Raw genomic sequence first — 17,960 nt, 5'->3', positions numbered from 1 at the left:
CATAGGGCCCTTCACCGTGCACTCACAGATCAACCCTGTCACCTACCGTCTAAACCTACCTCCACATTACAGAATCGCCCCCTCGTTTCACGTTTCCCTACTCAAGCGCCACACTGAACCCCTGTTCCCTTCCTCCACAGAGTCGGAGTCACCTCCTCCTCCCGACCCGCCAGAGATCCTTGGAGATAACATCTACCAAGTCCAAGAAATCCTAGACTCCCGGCGGCGGAACGGCCAGCTCCAGTACCTAGTGGACTGGGAGGGGTTCGGACCCGAGGAGAGATCGTGGATACCCCGTGACGACATCCTGGACCCGACTCTCCTCGAGGAATTCCACCGCCAACATCCCGAACGCCCAGCTCCCAGAGGTCGTGGTCGTCCCCGTCGCCGTTCTTGGGTGCCAGGAGTCACCCGTGGAGGAGGGGGTGATGTCACACCCTCTGCACGTTCCCTCAGCCCCAATCACCACGATCCTCCACCAACCAGCCAATCACCACCACAGCACACCCGTGAACCATCACCAGAATACTAATCACCGTCACCTGCACCAGCAATCACCACACCCTTTATATACCTACCTCTGCCACTCACTCATCGGCTGGTATCGAAGTTGCATGGATGCTTCTCTGTGGATCTTCTCTCCCTCCTGTTGTCTCTCCTGTGCTCCTCGTGGATTGCTCTGATGTTCTCCTGTGATACACGTTAATCGTGTTAAAGGGAAGTGACTATTGCTAACGCTATGATCCTTATGAACTTGAACTCACCTGTTGTGTTTGTTTGAAGATTTGACCACAGAGACCTTATTTCACCCGATTGCACGTGTGTTGTACTGTGCACGTTTGTTAATAAATACCTTGAAAGATACTCACCTTCTCCCTTTGTGTGTGGTCGTGACAGTATGTAAACTTTTGAACATTATAAATTCAACTATTATTTTCTCTGGTGGATTATATGTGAATGTCTTTTATGTGAAATATCTTATTCAGGTCAGTACTAAATAAAAAATAACATGCATCTTGTATGATCCCTCTTATTTTGGTGAAATAATTAACATTTTACAGATTCTGCAAGGTGTATGTAAACTTTTGACTTCAACTGTATATACATTTGTTATCCAATGTGTGTGTTTTTGTCTGATCAAGGCACTCCCCCTGATTCATTCAAAACAAATGAACCTTCTTGAGCACCAAATAATGGTTCAAGACAAAGCATCATGATATCAAATAAGTAAACACACATATGAGATGAGCAACACTGACCACAAGGCTCCTCTTTAATTTCCGCTATACCCACGCGAGCAGTAGATGGTGCTTCCTGTGCGAGATACAGAAAACCACAGGTTAGTCACGTGATCAAGCTTCCACGTTCAGCACTTTGTTCCGCTCTACTGTTGTTCCATGCATCGGTAGGAAGTCAGTCGCTTACGTTTAAAAGTTACTGAGGTATAAAACAATGCTGATTCCAAAAATATAGCTCAAGAGGAAAAATCAAGGAGGACGAAGACAGACGGACAAAGATGGAAACACAGAAAGAGGATCCCTCATTCTTGGGTGAGAGAAGTATGATCATGATTGAAGAGCTGCACCAGATCAGATGCACACAAATGTGGAAACATGTCTGAATGTCATTGCATTAGACAAAATATCAAAGCAAGTGTTTGCAAATCAACACAATATCCTAATGCTGTCCTCATTTTCAACACTGCATCTCTTGTTACAGCATTTTAAACCTAACAAAGGGCTTTTGGTCGAAAAATTTACTTTAAAAGTGTGTTTGTGCTATCATTTTTTGGTAATTTTGTAAGTGAATGCAGTAACATTTTGATATTTTTAAGTATGGCTTAGGTCTGTACATAGCTTTTGTTGCCAATTTGGGGTAATATAAGCTTTGTCTCACATAAAATGTGAAAATGTCCACATTTTATTAATATTTACAATTTATTAGTATATTAGTACAGTTTGGGGTCAGTAAGATTTTTTTTATGTTTTTAAAGAAGTATTTTATGCGCACCAAAGCTGCATTTATTAGATTAAAATATAGTAAAAAACAGTAGTGTTGTGAAATATTTTTACAATTTAAAATAGCTGCTTTCTATTTGAAATTTCTTTTAATAGAATTTATTCCTGTGATGCAAAGCTGAATTTTTTGAGCATCATTACTCCAGTCTTCAGTGTCACACGATCCTTCAGAAATCATTCTAATATGTTGATTTCCTGCTTAAGTAACATTTATAATTATTATCACAGTATAAAACGGTTGTTCTGCTTATTATTTTTGTGAAAACTGGTAAATTTTTCAGGATTTTTAATGAATTAAGTGCTTTTTGTGTTCTCTTTTACAGTCACTTTTGATCAATTTAATGCATCCTTGCTAAATAAAAGTATTAATTTCTTCTGAATTGTAGTGCATCCATGCATTAAAACCAAACATTACTTATCTTTCACAGACAAGAGGCCGCAGGCTGTTGAGGCCAATGGAGGAAGTCAGAGTCACCAGCAATCATCTCTTCCTGAACTTCGCTTGGTTTTACTAGGCCGCAAAGGTGCTGGAAAAAGCTCAGCAGGAAATACCATCCTAGGCCTGGCAGGAGGGTTTGAGACGGGCAAAGCGACCGAAGAGTGTGTGAAGAGACGAGCCGACGTGGCAGGAAGGCGTGTTACGGTTGTGGACACCCCAGGCTGGGAATGGTACTATTCAGTGAATGGGACTCCTGGTTGGGTCAGGAGAGAAACGAAGCGAAGCATGTCCTTGTGTCCACCAGGTCCCCACGCCGTCCTTCTAGTGGTGCGATCCTGTACATCAGTGACAGTCGACTATCATCGACAAATCGAGGAACACCTGGAACTGCTGGGCAAAGCAGTGTGGGATCACACGCTAGTGCTGTTCACACGAGGGGACGAACTGGGCTCCGTACCCATCGAACAGAGGATTCGAAATGGAGGCAAGGCCTTCCAGACGCTTCTGGAACGGTGTGGTAACAGGTTCCACGTTTTGGAGAACAAGCGGCGTGCTGACGATGGATCGCAGGTGAGGGAACTGATGAGGAAGATGGATAAACTGGTGGAAGAGAGAGGAGGAAGATATTATCAGACCGATCTGCTGCTTCTGGAGCTGGAGGTGGAGAGCAAACGCAGGGCACGAGAAAGGAGGAAGAAACAGAGGCTGATGGAGGCTCAGACGCACAGAGGAACCATCAGAGCTGTGCTGATGAGTGAGTAGATTGTGAAAAGTGTTGTTCTTCCTCAGTATTTCGGTTGTTTTTCTACCATTCTTATGCAAGGTGTTGTGCATTTCAGACGAATGCAATTATCAACATTAAATGGTAACACTTTAGAATACGGTTCCCTCCTTAATGAATAACTACACAGGAACAAATGAGTAATGCACTAGTAACAGTCTAGTAACTACTATTAACTAACAAGAAATTCTGATTAACTAATCAGTAAGTAATAGCAGTCAGATAAAAGTGGTAGTTCACTAATAGCTAATCAGTAACTATTTTCTATCTCCCGGAGAACTACTAAGAATTACTACAGTATACAGGTTCATAATTAATGTGAATGATGGAAAATGTATAATTAATTCTAAAGTAAAGATCATGGTAACCCACAAGAATTGATGATGACTCAAGAATTACCAAATACTTCAGAAGGGATTACAAATTATTTGGATCCGTATTCTAAAGTGAAGATCATGGTAACCCACTAGTAACAAAGTGTTAATTGTTACTAAAGCCATCGGAAGTATTACTATCCAGAACCTTACAAAAACCTCAATAATTTTAATGACTTTAGTCATTACTGGGGAGTTATCATGATCTTCACTTTAGAATATGGATCCAAATAATTAGTAATTCCTTCTGATGGATTTGGTAATACCCGAATCATTACTAGTGCGTTACCATGATCTTTACTTTAGAACTAATTATACATTTAGCATTATTTACATTTATTATGAACATGTACTGTATATAGTAGTTCTTAGTAGTTCCCTGGGAGATATGAAAAAAATAGTAGTTACTGATTAGCTATTAGTGAACTACCACTTTTAACTGACTGCTATTACTTACTGATTCGTTAATCAGAATTTCTTGTTAGTTAATAGTAGTTATTAGACTAGTAGTTACTAGTGCATTACTCATTTGTTCCTGTGTAGTTATTCATCAATGACGGAACCGTATTCTAAAGTGTTACCCATTAAATTAACATTGTTTAGGGTCTAAATGATTTGGACAGAGGATTGAGTTTAATCAGGATACATCGGATAAAACATTTACTGAATTTAAAGTCCCCATGAAATCAAAATTGAAGTTTTTTGGCTTTTAGTATGAATGTGTTATCCTTAAAGTCCCAATGAAATCAAAATTAAAGTTTTTGGGATTTGAGTATGAATATATTAGCCTTGAGGTTATCGATAAGCTAGTGTACTCCAATACAATGACAAAATTCAAGCTTACAAGATATGAGCATTCAAAACTTACAGTTTCTCACTTCCACCAATATGAATCAACGATTTTGATGACATCACACTGCACTTCAGCTTCTTATCAAACGTTCTGTCCAATCAAATTCTCTCTAGAGTCCGTAGCGTCCCACCCCAACACTATAAATAGACGTTGAAGCTGCAGCTGAGATAGGTCACTTGTTCACAGTGTTAGTGTTTTCTGTATGGTGAACGGCATGTAGTGTGCAACGTAGGCGATAGGGAATGATTCAGACAGCAGCAGCGCGCACAGTCTACTCCGGACTTTGGATCCGGTCCAGAGACACGATCACATGGAGCATATCATATGTGCGAGTCGGCATGTATTAAACTACACAGCCTCAGCATGATTATGATCACTATTTTGTTTTAGTAAGAGTTTCATATTGAATCTAGAGGGTAATCTATTAGACTGTGGCTGTCATAAGCTGTCAAACGCAGCTTTACCGAGCTCAACGACTCTGGCCCGAGCAGATATAAATGGAACACTATTGGCTATTTTTAAAAGTGGGCGGGGCTGTGTGATATGTCCCGCCCTGTTTTCCTTTTTCAGTTCAAATTACGTCACCACATAGAATAATGTGGTGACGTATTTTAATAACATATTTTTTAAGGCACTTTAGTGGACCTTTAAGGTTATATATAAGATAGTGTGTTTCAAAACAATGTCAAAATTAGCCTTTACAAGATAAAAGCATTCAAAACTTACAGTGTCTAACTTCCGCCAATATGGATCAACATTTTTGATGACATCACCCTGCACTTCAGCTTCTCGTCAAATTTCTGTCCAATCAAATGCTCTCTAGATTCTGAAGCGTCCCATGAATCAATCATGCAGTCAGCGTAGATCATAAAACACATCAGACCCATTTGAGTTCTACACAGAATTATATATTTTATAGTGATATGGATGAGATTGTGGCTGTCATACGCTGTCAAATGTGGCTTTACCAAGCTCAACGGCTCTAGCCCAAGCTGTGAAATAAACAAGCTATTGGCTATTTAAAAAAATACATTGGCTGCTATATATGCCCTGCCCTGTCTTCCTGTTTCAGTTGAAATTATGTCAACACCCAGAATAACGCTGCCTGCTTTAAAGCACTTCTGTGAACTTTTAAAGGCAAAACAAGCTTATATTTCTTACCCCACTGGCAGCTGTTTTCTCTGTTTTAAGCATAAACTCATTTCATTTTGATCACTTTTTCAGAAAACTTGATTTTCAATCTTGATTAAAAGATGTTTAGATATTGTACTAGAAAATAAGAAACAACAAAAGCACTTTTTTAAAAGTTAATTCAATTCAAAACAGACAGACTTGTATCGTACAAATCTTTTTGCAGAAGTCAGAACTATTTTATAACTGTGAGTTTCAGATACTTGCATAAATGTTTCTCTAGAGAGGAAATTGAACAACAGGACAAGGTTTCAACTTCCTACACCTCTGAAAAACACTGAATTTTCCATGATCTTTTTAGATATTTGTAATGAATGTACAAAGTTTTTTTTTTGTAATAATTTTGATTAATTTCAATTCCCAAATTAGCTATTCAAATTAAATCTCCAAAATGGTTTGTTAAAAATCAAACAGTTCCTTTGAATTGGTTTTACGAATGAGTCATTCACAAAACAATGATTCGCAATAACATTTCAGCAAACTTTAGCTGATGAAATACTTCAGAGCAGAGCAGAGCTACAAAAATATATATTCAAAAATACTTTTCTATTACTTTTAATTTTCCATTACTTTTTTGTTCATGACTTTTCCAGCCCTTGTAACCAAAATTGTAACACTGCCTAATCATGAGAACCCCGTTGGAAGATCTGCACAATGTTTTAACTTTTCGAATCACATACATTTATTAAAACAACAGTGCTTTGGCAGTGTACAGAACATCTTTTCTCACAATAGAATTTATCATCACCCAGAAAAAAAAAAATAAATAAATAAAAATGTAATGATTTACTCACCTCATGTTGCGCCAAGTTTGTATGTACACTCATCAAATTTTTCTGTGAAACACAAACACACACAAAAAACTGTTAATGCACTTTCCCATATAATATGGAAGCCCATTATCACTGCAGAATAAAAAATAAATAAATAAAGGGAAACTGCAACTTCTGATAAAAAAGTCAGAATTGCAAGAAAAAAAGGTCATTTATATCCCACAATTCTGACTTTATAGCTCAAAATTCTGACTTAACTCCTTAAAATTGCAAGTTCATGTCTTGCAATTCTGACTTTATAACTCATAATTGCGGGGTTATATCTCACAATTCTGAGAAAGTTAGAATTCCGAGATGTGAACTCACAATTGCGAGAATTAAAGCCAGAATTTTGAGATAAAAAGTCACGGTATCTTTTTTTAAATTCAGTGGCGGAAATGGCTTCCATAATATAATAGAAATATAAAAAGTACAAAAAAATAAAAAACTAAGTATTATGGTACCACTACAATAAACCTCACACAAAACTACTGAGCAAAAGAGCCAAAATATAATACATTTAGATTAGTCATTTGGACTAACTGTGTCACGTATCTGGTCTTCCCTGTCATCATAAACTCTTGCACCACACTTCATGGACTTCATTCCCCATAAGCCACTGCACTAATCTCTGCATTCACCTGGCCCTTGTTTCTCACTGCTCTGATTAGTTCTCACAGCTGCACCTCATCACTCTGACTGCATTTAAGCCACTCACACACACAGCCACCTTGCGAAGTCTTATTGTTCCTATGGTCATAATTCTAAGCGTGTTTCTCTGTGTTGGATTATCTGTGTATGACTCTGGACTGTGTACCCCGTTATTGATTCCTGCTGCCTGCCATTGCGACCACTTCTTGAGTATTGAACTGTTTCCCGGATTACCTACGTTGTTCCTGTTTTCTGGCGTTTACTCCTGCCTGTTGACTATTCTAAATAAAGCCTTGCAAATGGATCCGCACGTCTCTGACTCCTCCTTGTGACAGAAGACTTCGCCGCACCCGGATCCAGCGGCTTTATCCACCAGCATCTCAACATGGACCCAGTCGACCAGCTTCTGCTCCTCCGACAAGGAAATCTCCCCATTAAGGAATATGTCCACAGATTCTGTGAGTTGTCACTTAATTTACCATTTTGTGATGAAGTTTACCTTAAGTACTTATTCCGCCGGGGACTTAATGAGCCAACTAAGTCAATGTTGCCAGGAGGAGAATTTAAATGTTCAGTGGAGGACTATATGCAGTATGCGTTGCTGCTATGTGGCTCTAAGTTAACTGTGGATGTTTTAAAAGAGCCACAGCACAAGATGTCTGCTAGCCCTGAGTCTCAGCACAAGATGTCTGCTAGCCCAGAACCACAGCACCCACACTTTACCACGGTGTGGCAAAGATTAATGTCTAGCATGGAGGACCCACCGCTGCTGTCGGCTCGAGCAGCTGGTCTCCCGCCCAGCCTTCCAGAGTCTCCGCTGGTCCCGCCCGGCCTTCCAGAGTCTCCGCTGGTCCCGCCCGGCCTTCCAGAGTCTCCGCTGGTCCCGCCCGGCCTTCCAGAGTCTCCGCTGGTCCCGCTCGGCCTTCCAGAGTCTCCGCTGGTCCCGCCCGGCCTTCCAGAGTCTCCGCTGGTCCCGCCCGGCCTTCCAGAGTCTCCGCTGGTCCCGCCCGGCCTTCCAGAGTCTCCGCTGGTCCCGCCCGGCCTTCCAGAGTCTCCGCTGGTCCCGCCCGGCCTTCCAGAGTCTCCGCTGGTCCCGCCCGGCCTTCCAGAGACTCCGCTGGTTCCGCCCAGCCTTCCAGAGACTCCGCTGGTTCCGCCCAGCCTTCCAGAGACTCCGCTGGTTCCGCCCAGCCGTCCAGAGACTCCGCTGGTTCATCCCTGCCTTCCAGAGACTCCGCTGGTTCATCCCTGCCTTCCAGAGAATCCGCTGGTTCAGCCCTGCCTTCCAGAGCCTCCGCTGGTTCAGCCCAGCCTTCCAGAGCCTCCGCTGGTTCCGCCCAGCCTTCCAGAGACTCCGCTGGTTCCATCCAGTCGTCCTGAGATTCCTGTCTGCCCGGTTCTGGTCACGGAGCTCATGCATGGACTGTTCCCACCCACCCTCCCTGCTGCTCCAGTCCTGCCACCTCTGTCTCCTGACAGTCCCTCTGCTCACCCACATCCCACCTTCGGCGCAGAGGACTTGCCGTGGGACTGCCAGTCTCCATCGGTGTTCAGACTGAAGGATCCCTCACCATCACCTCCAGTCTCAGAGTCCTGGACTCCACCTCGGTCCTCCGACCCTGCGGCTCCACCCCGGCTCTGTGCTCCCTCGTCTCCGTTGTCGGCCATCGGCCCAACAGCTCCTCCGGGCTCCATCGTCTCTCCGGCTCCGCCCCGGTCAGTCGTCACCCCACCTTCGCCTCTGGACTCTACTCCTCCGGCTGCGCCTCGTCACTCCGTCCTGCCGGCTCTGTGGACCTCCTCCCTCCCGTGGGCACAGCCTCGATCCTCTGTCACTCCGGCTCCGCTGCGTACCTCCGGACCTCCATCTCCGCCGGGGTCGCCAGAGCCTTGGGTTCCGCCTTGGCCCTCCGGATCCTCTGTGTCGCCCAGGACCATCGACTCTACGGTTCCGCCTCGGGCTCCACCGGCTCCACCTCCGTCGGTCGGCCCCATGCAGGAGCCAACCCTTCCTCCTCCATGGCTTCTCCCTCCGTCGGCTCCGCCTCATTTCGTGGTTCCAGTACCCCTACATGGACCTGGCCCTCCATCCCTCCCCCTGTTCCGCCTCCGCTCCACCACCCTCAAGGTTGTATAGGTGGTTAGAGCGTCTGGAAGCCGCTCCTTGTGGAGGGGCTCTGTCACGTATCTGGTCTTCCCTGTCATCATAAACTCTTGCACCACACTTCATGGACTTCATTCCCCATAAGCCACTGCACTAATCTCTGCATTCACCTGGCCCTTGTTTCTCACTGCTCTGATTAGTTCTCACAGCTGCACCTCATCACTCTGACTGCATTTAAGCCACTCACACACACAGCCACCTTGCGAAGTCTTATTGTTCCTATGGTCATAATTCTAAGCGTGTTTCTCTGTGTTGGATTATCTGTGTATGACTCTGGACTGTGTACCCCGTTATTGATTCCTGCTGCCTGCCATTGCGACCACTGCTTGAGTATTGAACTGTTTCCCGGATTACCTACGTTGTTCCTGTTTTCTGGCGTTTACTCCTGCCTGTTGACTATTCTAAATAAAGCCTTGCAAATGGATCCGCACGTCTCTGACTCCTCCTTGTGACAAACTGTATGGTATTTTTCCTTTTTTGGGAGCAAGTTCACTATAATAAAAAAGAACGCAGTAAAAATTAATGTATGATTTGCCATATTCATTGAATTGGTCTCAAAGATATTGGTCTTTACCGCCATTATAGCAAACAATCACTTTCTTCTTCTTAAAAAATAATAAATTCCTTAAAAATAACGTAAATGATTAAATAAATTTCAATTATGGAACAAAAATGCATGATTTGAATGCAAACACTGCAATTTTGTAAGATTTTAATGAAGTCTTGGATAATACATTATTAAAGTGATATAGACAGGGGTGCACATAAGCTTTTTAGCCTGGTTCTCATACCTGGAGATTTAGTTTGGTCCTCACACTACATACAGTGTATTTACATAATTTTCAAACCTAATTTATCACCTTTTATTTTGGTGGGTTGCCAACAAGTAAGTATATGCGCTCCCGCCTGGTTTTGCACATACAGTGAAGAGCGTCAGTGAATGAAATGTCTCGAAAGAATATAATTATTATTTCAGTTCGAATAGAAATCTTATACAGTATTAGTCTGATGATCTAAAATGGAAATTGTGCATGAGCTGCAAGCATGTCGGTACACAAATGCATGCTCTGGACTTATATACACAGCGCATTTTCTTATTTTGGTCACGCATGCGGACCTGTGGACCACTTATGTGCACCCCTGGATATAAATAACCTTCGTTTGACAAAAAGACGTAATAATATTGCAACTACAAAAGTCATTATTTACAACCAAAGAATTTATTTATTTATTGCATTGTTTCTCCTGTCTCTGCTAGATGATAATCCGCAAATTGAAGACCAGGATGAGAAGAACCTGTTCTCCAGAGGTTCAAGGCGTCTCCCAGAGCTGAGACTGGTTCTGCTGGGAGAGAGGGAGACGGGGAAAAGCTCTGCCGGGAACGCTATCCTCGGAAGACCGGGATACTTTCAAAGCAAAGAGGCCACCGAGGAGTGTTCGAGACAGCAGACAGAGGTTTCTAACAGACTGGTGACGGTTGTGGATGTGCCCGGATGGGAGGGCGGACCAGAGGGATTGACTCCAGAGAGAGTGAAGCGAGAGATCGGACTGAGCGTGACGCTGTGTCCTCCTGGACCTCATGCATTTTTACTGACATTGAGAGTGGATGCGCTTGTCCAAGCGCAAGCAGTGCGGGAGCACTTGGAGCTTTTGGGAGAAGCAGTTTGGAGACATACGCTGCTTCTGTTCACAAGGGGTGACCAGCTACGAGAGGGAGTCACCATTGAGCAGCACATCCAAGGAGGAGGAAAGGATCTCCGTTGGTTGGTGGAACGATGTTCAAATAGGTTCCACGTCATCAGCAGCAACTCCTGTTTGAAATCTGGGAATTCCAAAACACAGATAACGGAACTTCTGGAGAAGATCGAGAAGATGGTGGCGGGAAACCGTTGCGAGGCCTTTTCACCACTAGTGCATGAGATTCAAGAGTTAGGAAGACAAAAGAACGAGAAATTTCAGCTGAAGGTTAAGGAGTTTAGCGATAAGCTTCAACGGCAGGAAGAAGAACTGAAGAAGATGAAGGAACGAGAGGTCAGGAGCATTCGGTGGTTTTTCGAAAGACGCAAAAAAGACAAAGTGCTATCTCCAGGGAAGGCAGAGAGGGAAGAGGTGCCGTACCGAGGAGAAGATGACAGGAGAAGCGTGATGGGTGAGCTGGAAGAGAGGATGGCGTGGTTGACGGAAGACAAGGAGCGAGAGTTACAAGAGTTGACTGCTGAAATGAGCAAAGTCATGGTGACTCTCCGTCAGGGACTGAAGGAGAAAGAGCAACTGCAGATGAGATTAGAGGAACGAGAGCGGGAGGGAGAAGAACTTAAAGAGAAAGTGGAAGAACTTCAGATGAAACTGCTGGAAATGGAGCGCATGGGTGCCATGAAAGAACAGGAGCGAAAAGAAAGAGAGGCTGAGATTCAGCATGTGCACTTGGATGAGATGAAGGAACTTCAAAGCAAACTGTTTGACGCTGAGAAAGAGAATGATAGAATGAGAGGAAACGTTGAAGAAGGTCTAAAAGAGATGGATGCATCACAACGCAGGCATGAAGAAGAAAAGCAAGAGATGGAGAAGAAACTAAAAGAAAGGGATAATGAAATTGAACAAAATTTGAGAGAAATCGAAGAGGTGAAACTGAACGCTGTGAGCAGAGAAAAAGAACAAGGCAAGAGATTCAGTGAAAACCTTGAGAAGAGAGAGAAAGAGATGGACAAGCTGAGAGAGGTGATAGAGATGATGACCAAGGAGATGGAGCAGCTACGGATGTCTTATCAAGAGCAAGTGAAAACGACAGAAGCTGAGAGAGAAATGCATGCAGGAACTGTGGGAAAATACAACACACTTATTGATAAACTCGTAGGGAAGGATGAGGAAATCGAGCGAACCATGAGAGAGAAAGAAAAGGAGCTTCATCGAAATGCTGAAACACAAGAGAAACTTCAGCGAAAAGATGATGAAATAGTCAAATTTAGACAAAGAGATCAGGAAAAGGAGCGAGAAATTGAGAACCTGAAGCGGAACATTAGCGAAAAACAGAAGGATATAGAAAAGTTGAAAGACACTGTCCAGGCAAATCTTGAAAAACACACAAGTGAAGTTCAAGTTTTGACAGAGGAGTTGAAAACAAGAGAAAAAGAAATAGAGAAATTAAAACAAAGAGACCTGGAGAAAGACGAAAACATTGACAAACTAAAGCAAAACATTAGCGGAAAACAAACTGATATTGAAAAGTTAAAAGACAGTATTGATGAAAATGCAGCTCAGGTGAAACTTTTACAGGATGAATTGAAGTTGAAAGAAGAGGAAAATGAAAAATTAAGGCAGAGAGACCAGGAGAAAGAGCGAGAGATTGACCAGCTTAGGCAAAACATTAGCGAAAAACAGAAAGACGCTGAAAAGTTAAAAGACGATATTGAAGCACATATCAAAGAAAGTGCGGATCAACTCAAGCATTTGGAGGATGAGCTGAAAATAAAAGTAGAGGAAATAACCAAGTTAAGACAGAGAGACCTGGACAAAGACAGAGAAATTCACACACTTAAGAAAAATATTACTGGCCAGCAGCAGGATGCTGAAAAATTAAAACACAGCATGCAGTCGATTACTGAAGAAAGTGTTGCTCAATTGAAGCGTTTAGAGGAAGTATTGAAAATAAAAGACAATGAAATAATCCAATTAAGAACAAGTGACCTCGAGAAAGACAGAGAAATGAACACACTGTGTGAAAATGTTAGCGAAAGACAGAAAGAGGTTGAAAAGTTAAAAGAGAGTATTCAGGCACATGTTGAGGAAAGTGCTGCTCACCTCAAACACTTAGAAGAAGAACTACAAAGAAAAGATGATGAAATAGCCAAATTAAATCAAAAAGAGTTGGAAAAAGATAAAGAAATGGACACGCGGCTGCAAAACATCAACAAAGAGCATAGAAAAGAAATAGAAAAGCTGGAAAACAGCATTCGAGCAATTACTGAAGAAGCTGCTACTCAACTAAAACATCTAGAGGAAGAGTTTGACGGAAAGATAGAGGCCTACAAAAGAAAGAATATGATGATAGAAGAGGAGATGGAAAAAATAAGAAGACAGTATGAGGAAACAAAAAGATGCTTGGATGAGCTGACACAACAGACCAGAGAAGAACGAGAACGAAATAATATCCTACAAAATGTGAACGCAGAACTACAGAAAGAACTAGAAGAGCTGAAGTGCAAATGTGAGAGCTATGAGAAAGATCTTCAGACTTCAGTTAAGCGCTATGAGAAACAGATGAAGGAAATGAAAAGGTTAGAACAACAGACAGACGAGTTAAAAAGCATGCTGGAGGAGAAGGAGAAAGAGAAAGAGAGCGATATCCAAGACATGAAGGCGTATTATGAGAAAAGACTAAGAGAAAGACATGAAGAGCATGAGATGAAAGAGATAGAGAAAGAACAAGAGCTTTATAGCAGAGAGAGGGAGGTAGAAAAGAAGGAAGAGAAATTGGCACAACACAAACAAGATTTGATAACTAGAGAGGATGAAATTAATAGGCGAGAACAGGATTTGGAAGTGCAAATGTATAGGATAAGAGAAGAGGAGAAGAATCTGGAAAATGAGAGTCAGAGTAACAAACGTCTGGCTGTAGATCTGGTGCGAATGAGAGAGGAGATTGAGAAAAGAGCGGAGGATCTTATGGCTAGAGAGGAAAATTTAAAGGTGCAGGAGCAGCAAATAAAACTCAAAAAGGATGAGCAACAAGCAATGGAAAAGATACTGGAGACCAAGGAAAAGGAAATGAAAGATCTGACTGAAAAGCAAGAGAAAAATATGGAAAACCTTAGACAGCAAATGGAGAGGAAAGAGCAAGAGCTGATGGAAACAGAGGCAAATTTTGCCAAAGAACAACACAGGCTTAAGGAAGAAGAGAAAACTTTGGAGATGCTTAGAGCAAATCTGGAAACTAAAGAAGGTGAACTTAATAAACGAGAGCAGACGTGGGAAGCGAAAACCCAAGAGCTTTCAAAGATTTCAGAGGAATTTGAAAATACCAAACACAATGTGGAGAAATGGCAAGCTGAGTTGAGTAATAAGGAACATGATCTTCTACAAAAAATAAATGGACTGCAGATAAAGGAGCAAGAACTTGCCCAAAGAGAGCAGGACCTTGAACTCAAAGGTCAAAGGCTGATGGAGCAACATCAAGATATGGAAAATAAGAGGCAAAACCAGTTTGATGAACTTGAGAGCATTAGAGAAGCATTAGGAAACAAGGAGCAAGAGCTGATAAAAGGCGAAGAAGCACTCTCTCAAAGAGAGCAGAAGCTGAAGAGTGAAGAAATCTATTTGGAGAAAAGACAGCAAGTCATGCAAAATAGGGAACAACAGCATAAAGACATGTTGCATGATCTGAAGAAACAGCAGGATGTGTTGAAAGACAGAGAACGCTCTTTAGATACCAGAGAAACAGACGTGCACCAACGGGAATTGGAGCTCGCTAAGAGAGATAATAACATGACAGACAAACACAAACTTTTGCAAACCCAAGAGTTAGATCTGAAAACGAAAGCGAGTGATTTTGAGAACAAAACACAAATGCTAGACCTTCTGAAAGCAACACTAGACGGGAGAGAGAAAGAGCTTGAGGAATGTCAAAACCAACTAGAGAGCAAAATGCTGGAGCTAAATAAAGAACAAGACAAGATGAAAAAGAAGCGAGAGGAACTTGAGAAATGGGAGAAGTATTTGTATAACACAGAGCTCAAAAAGATACAAAAAGAGCCTTTCTCAGGGTATCAGCAATTGACAAACAGCACTGAATTTAATGGGAAACGAATTGAAGCTGAAGACATCCATCAAACGTATCAAGAAGTTGGAGTAGATGGTGGCATTTGCGATGCAAAAGACACAAGAAGTAAAGAGCGAATGGAGTTGGCTACAAAAAACCATGCAAATAACAGATCGATAAAGATCCAGAGGGTTAAACGAACACTGGAGGCCAAGCAAAATGAAGAAGATTGCGAAAGTGATGAAGACTTCTTTGAATCTTCAAGCACCAGTTTTCAACCTACCCTGCACACACCCTGGCCTGTATCTGAGCTAAGGCTGGTGCTTTTAGGAGACTCCTGGTCGTCCCGTCACCCAGCGAGATGCACCATTGTGGGGCCTGATGCAGATAAAAGCAACCCTTGGAGGGGAGAGATATCCGGCAGACAACTCACTATCATAGAGCCTCAGGGCCTGAAATGGAGATCTGGATCTGATAGTAAAGAAATATCTCAAAAACACCTCTCTCAAAGTATCTCTCTCTGTCAGCCTGGACCACATGCATTCATCCTGGTGACTCCTGCTTACGTTTCCTTCACTGGCCAGTACAGGCGTGCAGTGGAACGTACCATGTCTGCACTAGGAGAAGCATCATGGAGGCACACTATTGTTCTACTCACCTGGGCAGAAACATTAGGAGAGAGCATCCAGCAGCATGTGAAGAGAAACAGTGACTTGGAGAGGCTGGTTCAGAAGTGCGGGAATAGATGCTATGTGCTTGACAATGGACACAGGGAATCTCACATGGTGAAGTTGCTGAAGAAGGTTGAAGAGATGCTGGGAGAAAACAATGGGCAATACTACTGTACAAAATGGACTGAAAATGAGTATTAATGATTCAAACTAAGTATTTATCAAAGAGTGACTGTAAATAATTATTAAATTATGATATATTCAGTAGACTCTTTTGACATCCTTGGGTTGAAACATCATTCATGTGACTAGCAGTGCATGTGAAAATAAACCATTTTCGTTTAGAATGAAATAGTTGTTTTTGTACAAAAGAGTAGATGAATTACAGCAAGAAATACATGCAAGTATAATCCCTTGTCAAAAAATCCTAAAAGATTCCAATCAGAATTTCTATCATATTTTGGAACCGTTCCTAAAGGATTCCATTAGGAATTGTCTTATAAGACTTTCTTATAGGACAAGACATAAAAATCCTGTACGATCATTTCTACAAGATTTTATTGGGATCCTGTTTTATTTTAAAGCATCTTCCAATTTTGGAAGAATCCTAAGACTATTCCTATCGAAATCCTATAGGAATGGTTCCAAAAAAGGATCCAAATTCCAATAAGAATCCTGTACATGTTTCTTATTAGAATCCTAGAATTTTTTGACAAGCAACATACAATGAACAAAGTCTAAGCAAGGGTGATGTAAACAGCAAACTGCAAGTACTATTTGTTAGTAAAACAAGAACAGTGAAAAAGTGCACCTTTAGATAAAAAAAAAGAGTTCCCATAAAGACATGAACAAGAATCCAATTTGATCCCATTAAAAATCCTATAGGAATGATCCTACAGAATATTTATGTCTTATAGGAACGGTTCCAAAATATGATAGAAATTCCAATAAGAATCCTGTACAAAATTCTTATTGGAATCCTTCAGGATTTTTTGACAAGGAAATTCACACACTTACCAGACGATGGCGCACTTGCATTAGGTTGCCCTTCTGCACAATCAATACTGTTATTCACAGCATTTTGTGATTTTCAGCTAATCTATTAGCAAGTATGAGGAAGAAACCTTCTTTTCTTTCTTTTTTAATAACATACAATGAGGTAAAGTACATCATTCATTGCCAAACCGCCTCAAGTAAACAGACATATTTTATGTGTAACTATCATTTCAGACTTAAAATGAATCATTAAGATTTAGCCGGGCTTCTCATAATGTGTTGCGAGAATTGTGAAGATATAAAGACGACAAATTAGTTACATTTAACACCGATTCAAGCATATTCAGGGATTCTCCGAAACATAAGCAGAATGGATTTTCCATTAGTGCCTCGGCGAAGTGGCGTCTTGCTGTGCTTCCGCTGCGATTCTGACAGGTAAATTATTATCTTTAAAAAAAGGGGTCTGTTTCGTCTGAAAGAGAAACTCTTTCCATCAAGTGAAAAACACATTTGAAATGGAATTCTCTTTCATGGCCCTCACACAGAAAACTCAAACGCTTACATATAATCTGAGGTAATTGCGCGATAGCGTCGGATATTCCTCCGCCTCGCCATTACGCGAGTCAAGCAGTTAGATGGGTGAAATGTTGAAAAATAGTTCCTCAGCAGCGTTTCATTTTCTTTCCACAACGTTTGTATCTGTCTGCAGGGGGTCTATTTCCAAGTCGTTTGAAAGAATCTATAATTTATCACTTATGACATCAAGTAGAGATTTTATTTTATCAGACCACATAGTTAGATTTTAGGGAAACACTTCAATTAGACGAAAATAATATGCAATCTCACTGAAAGTGTGTCTGAGTGCATTAGTCGACTCCTTTCATTTGTCCATTAATTGTTATTTTGGGGTTTCTAGTCATTATCTGCACTATAGCCTTTTAAAGTAATGAACACGGCCATGCTAACATCATTTCACCAGCATAAACTTCAAATTTCAGTCTCCTCTTCAACCACTAGACAGATGTGCATTCATTGCCATTCTTATTATATGTGTAGCGAATCCAGCTATCTCTAATGGATGATAAAACCTCTTGACAATTCTAATTAGCCTAAATTCACAGCAATTACCATATGCCCATTTCTCTTTTGGTCAGATCAGATCAAGCAGCGCTGAGGTTTTTATACGTTAGGGTGTAAAACATTCACTCCATTCATGTTTCGCCTTAATTACATTGTTTTAGTTTGACTGCATGAA

General features: G+C 41.6%; 2 protein-coding genes across 2 annotated transcripts in view; one reads left to right on the top strand and one right to left on the bottom strand.

Moving 5' to 3' along the window:
- Positions 1-17,960, bottom strand: part of LOC141331691 (B-cell receptor CD22) — a 79,845-nt gene that overhangs the window by 43,207 nt on the left and 18,678 nt on the right. The window lies entirely within an intron of this gene.
- Positions 1,517-16,004, top strand: LOC141332472 (uncharacterized). Its single transcript, XM_073837608.1, has 3 exons — positions 1,517-1,550; positions 2,447-3,211; positions 10,542-16,004. Exons 1-3 carry the CDS (start codon positions 1,517-1,519, stop codon positions 15,908-15,910), a joined length of 6,168 nt encoding a protein of 2,055 aa, XP_073693709.1. The 3' UTR covers positions 15,911-16,004.

Source organism: Garra rufa, chromosome 3, assembly GCF_049309525.1.
Source record: "Garra rufa chromosome 3, GarRuf1.0, whole genome shotgun sequence".
Taxonomy (NCBI): Eukaryota; Metazoa; Chordata; class Actinopteri; order Cypriniformes; family Cyprinidae; genus Garra; species Garra rufa.
Note: the sequence above shows the minus strand (reverse complement) of the source record. Positions and strands in the feature narration are given on the sequence as shown.

Coding starts and splice junctions, on each gene's coding strand:
- LOC141332472 (XM_073837608.1), top strand. CDS start 1,517: ATGGAAACACAGAAAGAGGATCCCTCATTCTTGG. Junction 1,551..2,446: donor AGAGGATCCCTCATTCTTGG/GTGAGAGAAGTA, acceptor TATCTTTCACAG/ACAAGAGGCCGCAGGCTGTT. Junction 3,212..10,541: donor CATCAGAGCTGTGCTGATGA/GTGAGTAGATTG, acceptor TGTCTCTGCTAG/ATGATAATCCGCAAATTGAA.